Below are 11,285 nucleotides of genomic sequence, written 5' to 3' on the forward strand. Positions count from 1 at the left end.
TATATGTATGTATGTAAATAGATTAAGTAATATGTGATGTATTTATTGTCGTTCCATTATGTATGTTATGAGATACCCCAACCTTCTAAGCAATGTTCGCTGCGTTCTGGTTTATCATCCTATTTCGTGGTGTAGTCCCGAATTAGAGCGGAATCCAGGTAAGCCGATACATAAAAGTTTGTTTACTATATGGGTTACTTTCTATAAGGGTATTATGCTGCACTGCCTACTGCGATTTTAAGCCACGTCCAATAGTCAGAGGAACCACATTGACCTATTCAAACGAAACACGTTATACTTGTCACAAACTTGACTTCAAATACCTGGAGAGTGGCACCCGAATTGCTCTTCTCGAAGAGGAGACCCAGGAGGGGTTGTATCGTAGCGCTACTAAGTGTCGCCATCTTCTAACAGTGTAATAATCTGGGAGACTGGGTGTTGTGTGTAGTGTCACGCAGCAAATGCCGGCCACCAAAGTCACAGGGGTTATTTATTTATAGGTTGGCCTCTCTGCTTGTAAATAAATATATCCATAATTTATTTTCTTCAAAAAATCAGATTTGACTTTTGAGTATCTATTTCGCGTACATACAGTTCAGTACAATTTTTCATAATTTTTTTTTTGTATAAATGATGACCTATTCAGCTGTCAGTCGCACTAGCACGATGCACAAGAGGTCGAATTGCGTTGCATTGCCTTTAGTTGTACAATAGTAAGTACAGTACTTACTCAGATTTGTAGTAACACACTGCATTTATCCGTAGAGCACGTAGCTCCGTGCCATCTGCTTGTTAGAGATCCCAAGATCACTCACAACGATAACAATATGAACGCTTTACAACCAGTGCAAACATCGGTCGTTGCCTAAAACAACTAGCTAAGAACGAACGTATATTTAGGCAGTCCAGCGTGTACAAGTGTTCATGCATGTGAAAGCCCACATTTTCAAAGAGATCTTATTAAATACCAGATCGTATCTCACCAGATCGCATCACTTTTGCTTCACAGACTTGGCTCGTATTCGTGGTATGTGTGATGGACTGTTGCATACGTAGAACAGTCCTAACGCTTACTGGATTCCTGAATCACTTCCTGTATTGCACCGTATTTTTTTCTCCCTTTTGTGAATTAATGGGTATACTCTTCACACACACATACATAGCTCTGAGACGTGTGTGGTGGGCGCGGGTACAGTACGTACTGCATGGATTGTATCAAACGTAATATAATAGTACACGGTTACTGCCAGTACTGCATGGATTATATCAAACGTAATATAATAGTAAACGGTTTGCTGCCAGTACTGCATGAATTATATCAAATGTATTGCAATAGAAAACAGTCTGCTACCAGAGCGGTGCGACACCCATATCTAAATTAGCGCTATGTCATAACAGGAACGCAGTTTTACATCTCACACCCACAAGACTAAATTAGTGCTCCAACGCTAGGGATTGTCTGTTGTAAAGTCTTTATTATTAAACTTTCGCCAGACTGATATACTTCTACCCCACACCCCTAATAAGCGTGCATCCTACAAAACGAGCAATATGCATGTGCTAAGGTGCACGTAGTTGTGTATAGAGAGGTACGATAGGTGCACGTAGTTGTGTATAGAGAAGTACGATAGGTGCACGTAGTTGTGTATAGAGAAGTACGATAGGTGCACGTAGTTGTGTATAGAGAAGTACGATAGGTGCACGTAATTGTGTATAGAGAAGTACGATAGGTGCACGTAGTTGTGTATAGAGAAGTACGATAGCAACAAATTCCAATACGGCCACGGATGTTTGCTCGATATGGCTTGAGATTTACACGCACATACTTTCAAATAAGGTACCCAATTGTCATTGACAGGCAACGTAAGAACAATATAAAAAGATCTCACTGAAATTAATTGTATTTTAGTTTGGTTCGTTAGCTGACCGTTTGCAGCGCAGTCGGAAACCGTCCACAGGGCGATGCGGAGCGATACACTACTAGAGCACCTTACAGCATATTCGGGCGTTTCGGCTTCTGTGGCACCCGGGGCACTAGTGTTTCCGCTTCACTATCCTCGTCTGTGTTCTCATCTGATCCCGAATATTGGTCTGCAACAACACTATCGGCATCACTCGATTCGCTATCTGAATCGCTATCAAATGTCGGTGTCGACGGGATATGTGTGCCTCTGGGCGGCAGGCTCGGCGGTGTGACCCTAGAGGAAGAGTCTGTCCGTGTTGCAATGCTCGGCGGTTTACTTCTGGGTGGCATGGCTGGCAACGGAGGAGGCGCAGAGGCAGAGTGCATCGCAGTGATATTAGGCGTCACGCTTCTCCGTTGTGGGGGTGGGTGTACCGGTCCGCTTGTGGGTGTACGGGTGGGCATGGGCAATACACGTTCTGCAGATTCCTCGTTGCTCCGAGCACTTCGCTGTGTGGGAGGTTCAGGGGAGGGTTGCGTAATAGACCTGCCACTATAGCCGGGCGGAGGACGTGACGGTGGGGGGGCACTGCCTACGGGTATGGAGGGCGAGGGCTTACCTGAGACATCTGCAGTCCTACCTGGTGCCCTTGGCTCTGGGCTTTTATGCGGTACGAGTGGCGCAGGAGCGGGTGCGGGACTGCGAGGTGGTTTGGGGGAGAAGGGAGTGCTGGAGATATCACCAGAACCTACGCTTGACAAGGACGGGGGCGCCTTGACCGGTGGTCCGTGGCGACTGACAGGTGGTCCGCGGCGACTGACAGGTACAGCACTATCGCGTGCTGTGCTTTTGGGCGGAGGTGGCTGTCGCGGAGGCAGTGCCGACGGCTTTGCGGGTAATGCACCACGTGACGTGTGCTGCAGCTGTGGTGATTGTGCAGGCGACAGCGACGGAGCGGGCGACGGGTTCTGCGGTGGTCTATTCCTGGGAGGCAATTTGGCTGGAACAGCCTTTCCTGTTTTCACAGGCCCATTCTCAGCCATCCGCGCTGGCGGAGGAGATGGGCTTCGCAGTGAGCTGACATTCATCTCAGTAAAGCTTTCCTCAATTCCTAAACCATCCGCATCGTCGTCGGAAGTCTCGCTAGCACTGCTCTCACTGTCACTCCCGGAGTTGCCGTGCCTCTGGCTATAGGACTCATCATCGCTCGACTGCGGCAGCGGCGGATTAGTTGGGCGCCGAGTCAAAGTGTGTGGTGTCTGACGTGGTTTCTGCGGCAGTTCTGGCACCTTATACGCTGGTTTACGCGGGATCGTCTGTCGCGTGGGAACGGTGTTTATAGAGTCTACAGGTCTGGGCTTTTGCACAACGTCTGGCGTACGTGCGTGATCCGAATACTGGCTTTCTTCAGCGCTCAAGTCCCGAGTCTCAGTGCTGAATGATCTTGTACTTTCACTCAAAGACTGCTTTGGTCTCGGTGGTCTGGTAGTGGGTCCCTCAGACGTTCCTCTGCTGCTGCCTGTCAGCGCAATGATGGCATTCAGACTCTCCTCAGATGGAGCGCGCGGGCGTGCGGGCGGGCGGCCCCTACTTAGATTAGTAGGTAAATGTTCGCCATGCTCAAGCCTTTCACTTATCACAGACGGACTGTCTATCGATAATAAAGGAAGTGCTGGGGGGCGTGCGGGTGCCGGAACAGACGGTCGCGAGACTGATTTGGAACTGCCGCGGTCATCGCTGAACGCCGCCGGTCTGTATGGTTTTTCAGGTTCCCTGACTTCACTCGCTCGCGACATACTCGGTGAGCTACCAAATATTATATTGTCATTATCTGATCCATTACCATCGTTTCCAATGAATGAAGGGAGTGGTTGCAATCGGCTGTTTGGAAAAGTAGATATGAACTATTAGCTTTCATTGAACACGGACCACACTTGAATAGCATCATGTGAGGACTATTAAATATACATTCAGGTGCTATTGAACCCTGCCTATCAATTTAGCACCTAAATGAGGAGATGCCAGTAAACAAACATACCCGTTTGCAGAGGTGTACGATGACATGTCCGACATCAAAGAAGTAGTATCATTCATGTCCGTTCTACTGCGAAGAGATCCACTCCTCATACTATCCAGGTCCACGGATCTACGGGATACATAATCGTCGTTCGAGGGGTCTACCAGGTTTATCGTTAAGGTACGACTGCCAAAACTCGATCCAGAGAGTGAGGTGCAGGATACGGCACTATCCTCATCCGCAAATGTGACTCGTGCGCTGCCAGGTTCATACAGTTTGAGAGCCATGACACGACCAAATGGCTGAAACAGAGCGCGCACATCGTTTGGTGTCGCATCGGCCGGCAACCCTGATACATCCACACAGGGCTCCACAGCCGAACCGTCACGGACTAAGGATTTGTACACACTTTTACGAGCTTGCTCGTCCTACATGGCGACCAGAAAGAAAATTTTAAGTGAGTTTTACAACATTTGGTGTTTTAAAATACTAGTTACAAACGGGGCTGTGATTGACCAGTGGAGACATAAACACGAGCAACGCTACAAATATGTTAGCTTCCCGACAAGGTGGTTAAATATATATCACAAAGAATAGAGCCTGTTAATGAACCTTTGCGATCATCGAGACATCAATTATAGCTAACATTGTCCAGTGCCCATAGTCATTAAAAACTTGAAGCACGCGGTACACGTTCCCCCTTTTTCCCCTTCAGAGTTCAGATCACCAGAATTGGATCGGACGCTGGTAGAGTAATTGATAGCTAAGCTAGAGACAGCCTATCCACCAACGGGAACTGTGCAGTGCTTACCACAATAGCAACGTTGATGTCAAGCACCGCAACCACAGGGCGATGATCCGAAGTTCTGATACTATCCACGCGGTTGTAATAGCGGAGGACAGAGTTCAACACGCTTTCGCCATTTACACGCCACAGGATACGATCTGTCCATGATGGCGTGCGCTGTTTTTCACTTGTGTCATATGTCTGCATAATGATTTGTAAGTGAGAAAGACATACAATCATTGAGAGAACTCCGCACCACCAGTAGATATCTGACACACGCCGTGATTCAGTGAAGGTATACTTTTCACTTGTGGCTCAGAAAGTGTGATAAAAAACTGACAAAAGCGCTACGCATGTCCATTCGCCTTGGTAGGAAACCCCTTATCCCACACGATCATGTCTTTCCAGAGTATTTGACAACTTAAACCAGTGATAAGTATTAGACAACTTACATCAGTGTTTAGTACTATACAAATCACATCGGTGTTTAGTACTAGACAATTTACAAGTCTTAAATACTAGACAACTTACATCAGTGTATAGTACTATACAAAGTACATCAGTGATTAGTATTAGACAACTTACATCAGTGTTTAGTACTAGACAATTTACAAGTCTTAAATACTAGACAACTTACATCAGTGTATAGTACTATACAAATTATATCAGTGTTTAGTAATAGACAACCTACATCAGAGTTGACGTCATATTTGTACGTCGGCGCAAAAATAATTTCTCCCTCTTCGAAACCCTGGAAAACGAGTCCTCGGTCGCGTGCCGACTGTAGTTGACAGTTCTGTAGTGGTCGGGAGCGACAAACAAGTGGAAACTTTGAGCCTGGCACCGCATCATATCGTATCGATAGAGCGCTTTGGCAACTGCTAATTCACGCTATACAATTTCAAGCTTTTCAACAAACTCATTGCGGCATGTTTTGGTTAAGGAGAATCATGGTTTCTCTTCTGTGTACGCGTTCGAACTTGAGGCCTATCCCATACCAGAGGACAACTTTCAATTCAAAAAGGCCAAATCTGCCATTTGACTCGCTTCAATCAAATAGATATCCAATACCTGTAACAGGAGACTGTAATTGCCGGCTTCTATGGCAGGTATAACTACATCTCTTGGCAAGTTGACACGGAAATTGAAATCGCCCATCCAGAAAACATAGTTATGATCCAACACGCATCTGCGTTTCCCAAAATCGAGTGACTTGGTGATGTCCTTGTAATCGTCGATTCTGTCCTGCACGTTAGATTGTCCCGCCGCTAAATGTGCACTTACAAAGCAGATACTGGTATTGCGAAATGCAAATCGAATTCCAATTCCACCTTTATTACCTGCATAGAGTGTGGGGTTAACGACATGAAACAAATCGCAGTCAGTAGCAATATGTACAGATCAGCTGAAGAGACTTCCCGTAGAACACACATATGCGAGTGAGCTAGTCTCGAAGCCAGCTATTGAAAGTTTTTAAGTTCGCTCAACTTCGTCCGCAGAATTACAAATATTGTTGTACAGTGTTTCTAAGGTATGGGGACACATCACACGTTTCAATTTAACCGTCCACGATCATAATTTGAAATCACAAGCAGCTCTCTATTTCTAAGCTCGTCGCAACGTTTATACTCACCCGCAAGTCCGTGCATCCCAACGTTGCATTTAGTGATCACAACATCACGCACGTATGGTAGGGCAGGAACGGCGACGAAGATCAGCAAAGCCACCCCTACTAACTGTCTCTGCGCCAGCAAATTGTACTTGAGATTCTGCTGAGCCAGAGCAGCCGTGATCCTTAGCCGCCATTGCTATAAGGTTGAACAAGTTCAGAATATTGATACAGCGAACAGGTCCGCAATTTGAAAACAAAACAGACTAACCACATCGATGCCACAAATTCGCCCGAATATTCCTAACTCCGGTGAAAATGATTCAAGACATTAAGTTATAGATTTGCATACCTCCATATTCCCTTCATCGGCTTTGTATATACTTTTCGCCTCAATGTTCACAATTTCTTGAAAGCCTATCGCATAAATATCAGGCGGATCACCTTCACAAGGGGCCACTAACCTGTTGGTACGGAAAATCGTCCAGGTAAACTGAGATCTGCACCGTACATCTATTTATAATCAACTTCATCTCTGCGCTTTGTCGGTCTTACGTATGCCTTGTAAAAATACTTACCAGTCGGCGAGGTTTGTATGGTCGAAATTTTTGCCATTGTTTGTATTCCATGTGGCTACACACAGCCGCAGGCCACTCACATCGCAGTACTCCTCACTACGTTCCAGTAAAGCTCTGTGTATCGTCTGATTCACCTGTACAGTATGTGGAGATCAATTTTTAAGAGAGGCAAGGTATCAGTTCTCCACATCAGACTTAGATTCAGTTGTTGGGGAAATGAAGGTAATTTGAACTCTAGCAGGCGTGCGAACGAAATCGGTAAAAGCTCTCCCTCCCTCAGTAAGAAAATTGCAGTAGTAACCTGGTTCTTCCCACAAAAGTACTTGCCAAAACGATACTGTATACTCAACCCTCACATGTGCAAGCAAAAAACCGAGCGTTTGCTTTAACACACCGTCTTGTTCTGGTTCTTCTCATTCATTGCCATGCTGAGTTCTGTTGAACCTTTGGCCCTGAGCATAACATCTATAATAGCCTGCCGTTTATCGTCCTGATTATTCTGTACCAGTCTTTTCAGAGACTTTTTGCCATCATTGTATATACCCTGCATGAAAGCAAATCCAACAGTAGTGAGTAACGTACACAAAGCTATAACGATTCCTTTAGAACAACAGGTGATGTACCATCCGGCGCAGACCGGCGCCTAAAGAAGAAAACTATTCGTTGAGCACAAAGATACTTTTTTTAGGTCGCCAACTCAAGCCTCCAGCAAGCAGCACATGATAAAGCAAGTACCCACGGTTAATCGAAACCACCTTTTTAGTTCTCTTGCCAGTCAGTGTGAAATCAGCTTTCATGGCACCCGTGCCAGCGTAGGCCATGCTGATAGCGTCACCATTCTGATACCACATTTCTTTGTAAGAGTCCTGGAATCTTGATAGGTGTCTGATTTCGATGCCTAGTACGTCGAGCTGGATTTGCAATGCTTTCTGACCGATCAGCTGCATCACAGCATTCGTTCGATCCAAGCAATCAAGACAATTCGTTCGGAATACACCTGCATGGCCGATTTGATTGTATTTGAGTGGTAGAAATGTACGAGGACACATACAATGCTCCTACTAGCTAGGACCAACACCCAGACCATGCAACCATATGGCGACACAAAAACTGCCCACAGGCCTAGACATCAATATCGTACAATTCATAGTTAGTAAATTTGTTTGGTCACATTTTTTCTCTCGCAATCGATGTGTAAAACCAAGAGATGATAAGCTGCAACCACTGACCTGATTGTCGATTCACTGGTGTAGCGCCAGGGCCTGGTCGATAGAAATAGGACGACGTGACTATGGGCTCATGGATAGCATTTAGCAATCGTGAAAGATTCTCATACTTACTTCCACGAGTTTCCTTGTGGAAGTCAAATGACACTATACTCACATCCTCGCCCCACTGGCCTTCACCTGTACACATGCGGCATTTCTGTAGTGAAGAGATGGTAGGCACCAAACCGACAGCAAGGTAGCATGAATGAAAAGCCATGTTAGGTACTATAAGATTATCAGTACCCCCTTGTGCGTAGCTATCTTTTCTCACCACACTGTGTACACTGTATGCGCTAACAAGTACAGAGACGGCTTTGGTTCGTCACAAACGTGATGGTCCTAGTTGTATATGCGATGTTGACTACACAGCTTTATTTAACATACGTTCCTGTATACTTTATAACTGCAATCAAAATAACCACCTGCGACATTATATAAGCGAATGATCAAATCAAAAGCAAAACACAGTCATTAATTTAGAACACACACACACACTCATATATATATACACACACACGTATATATATATATATACATACATATATATAAATATATATATATATATATATAAGATCCACCAGAAAATTCTCGTATATTATTATATCAGATATACTCATAGTGCAAACCAAAGGCAAGAAGATGTCCACGTATACAGACACGACTATACACAGATAACATAACTATATTTATACTTCATTTCACATAGCAAATGGTATCTAACAACAAGCGTAGAAACCACAAGTCGAATTTGAAAGCTCGGCATTGGCGGTGCTTTGTTGTTATATGCCTATGTCGCACTGAACCAAACGATGCAGATATTTGCGATAACCCACCTGTTGACGCATAAGCTCCTTCACATGCACTTCAAATTCTCTACTCAGTAAAGGCTCGCCGTCGACTTCCCCCTGTTGCTCTAATAGATTGAGACATCTGACAGGCCCGTAACGGGGCAGCAGCTGAGTAAAGTGCTTCTCAAATGCAGGCATCATGGCGTCCATGCTGCGAGGTATTTGTACCTAGAACAAGACCATTAATTAGAGATAAGATTGCAAACTGGAGAGCATTTCCCTTAATAAACCTCAATAGCGGATGAGGCCGCACGACGTAATCAGTAGACATGGATACGAAATGACATATTCTAGGCAGGAGAAGGACCGAAGAGAAATAACGTACCGATGATTCCACTATATAAATCAAATGTACATCACAACCAAAGTGTACGTAAAAAGAAGCAGCAGACAAAGTGCAACTTTTCTTACATTTCGTACTTGACATCACTATTATTCCTGTTTATAAACTTAAATGAACGGGGTTTATGAATAGGAATACCTTGTGTTTCCCAACATTAATTCCGGGCTGTTCCCAGAATAGAGGTACGGATCCACGAATTTGTAGATATGAAATCACAGCGCCGTTCACCTCGATAATCTGCAGGTGGGGTTAGCAAGAGCGTACAGATAGAAGAATATATGAATACAGGGCGAACTGAACATACATACTGACTATAGCGGTGTAACGACTGATAAGTTGCACGTAACACACCATCTGTCCAGGTCAAATTCAGCAGTCATTCCTGGTTAAGAGTGGGAATACAAACCATTGCGTAAAATCGACGAACCACTTTGTGTGACAAATTGACAACGAGACGCGAGGCACCTGTTCTGTTTCAGCGAAGTTAGCTACCATTCCATCGTCATCCACACCTCTTGTTTGGAACCGCGTTCCAGCACGACCACAGCCAGAACGGCTAATTATACCCGCTAAATTTTCAGTCATGCCTGTGTATATCTTACGAAAAGAAACGTAGCCGCGGATGCAGGGAGGGCAGAGAGGTGCACCGATTTGTGCATTGGTGAAATCCTTCATCAATGCACCATTCCACATTACTCCAGCGTCTGGCTCGTCCGCGACTGTGAGAAGAAATGAGTTCCGACTAATATGAGCACAAAAATACGAGCATCAAATCGTGCAGGTCTGTCTTTTCAACTAATAATCGAATCGTTGACGGCAGTAGTAGCATAAAACTGCCTCCATATACATACATGGACTGTCAAGGATCCTTTTTATTTTTGCTGAATAACAGCAATCCTAACTCCACATTTCCCCCATGGTCACGACTATTTTCGCAGAAAATAAATAAAGCGGAGAAGGGGGTTTGTTTTCGCGTTCAAACATCATACCTCCTGCTAAACCTTCTTCATATTTGACTTGCTCAGAACGTGTTACGTCATAGCCCTCACTTGCAAAATAGAACGATCCATCGGCCACTAGGGCTCGCATCCCTTTTAGAAGATCGGCATCTCTAACGATACTATTACCGCTTACTTGTGCCAGTTCACAGGTGTTGATACGATATATGCACGATCCATCCGAAAACCTCACCTCTGTGTGCGTACTAGTTACACACAGTAGCGTAGCGCCTGTGGGGTTGAAAATATGAAAGACTCTGTAAACACTTACATTGTGTATTGATTTGGGATTTCGAGGTTCGGACGGAATGACATCGTGGTGAATAAGCATGAGATCCCTGTGCAAGATTTGATTTGGAATGTAAGACACGGTAGCACATCATTGGAAGGTCGGGCAATATGAAGTTGCGAACTTACCATTAGTAGTGTTTAATTTGCCAAATACGGAAATCAAATCAAAACGTTTCACGTAATCGCCTATGATTCCATCTTTGTCATCCACGTTGAGCGTCGATATTGAGCTATTCAGAACAAGAACAGCCTCTCCGCTCAACAAGTTCTCAATCAGTACCCCCCCACTGTGTAAAAAAAAAGGTTGCAAGTAACACGTCAATCCCTTGCAGAAAATGGTCCAAACGTCAAAAGTGGACTAAATGATCAGCAAAACCTCCAATCATCCGTGGGGTGATGATGATTCAAAAATAAAACTCAAGCGTACGAGCATAAATGTTTATGGAATACATACACATACAAATGCACTTGCACATCAAAATATATTCATTAATAGACCCACACACACTCACAAACACCCCCCCCCCCACACACATCAATATACATACATACATACATACATACATATATACATACATATATATATATATATATATATGTATATATATACATATATACATATATACACACACACACACACAC

At 44.5% G+C, this 11,285-nt stretch overlaps 2 protein-coding genes across 2 annotated transcripts in view; both read right to left on the reverse strand.

The window, feature by feature from the left end:
• Positions 1-469, reverse strand: part of SARC_06297 (hypothetical protein) — a 6,359-nt gene extending 5,890 nt beyond the window's left edge. The window contains exon 1 of the mRNA XM_014299799.1: positions 324-469. Coding sequence (XP_014155274.1) covers positions 324-404 — 81 coding nt within the window. The 5' untranslated portion in view covers positions 405-469. The remainder of the gene's footprint in view (positions 1-323) is intronic.
• Positions 470-1,990: 1,521 nt separating this feature from the next.
• On the reverse strand, positions 1,991-10,929 carry SARC_06298 (hypothetical protein; the record flags this gene model as incomplete). Its single annotated transcript, XM_014299800.1, has 16 exons — positions 1,991-3,785; positions 3,943-4,349; positions 4,733-4,909; positions 5,400-5,504; positions 5,780-6,048; positions 6,342-6,516; positions 6,670-6,781; positions 6,896-7,029; positions 7,290-7,439; positions 7,651-7,892; positions 8,125-8,320; positions 8,997-9,179; positions 9,493-9,591; positions 9,820-10,073; positions 10,344-10,583; positions 10,770-10,929. Coding segments are annotated over 16 exons (4,698 nt in total), but the record flags the coding sequence as incomplete, so codon positions are not given.
• Positions 10,930-11,285: the final 356 nt, after the last annotated feature.

Source organism: Sphaeroforma arctica, assembly GCF_001186125.1.
Source record: "Sphaeroforma arctica JP610 unplaced genomic scaffold supercont1.443, whole genome shotgun sequence".
Lineage (NCBI taxonomy): Eukaryota > Ichthyosporea > Ichthyophonida > Sphaeroforma > Sphaeroforma arctica.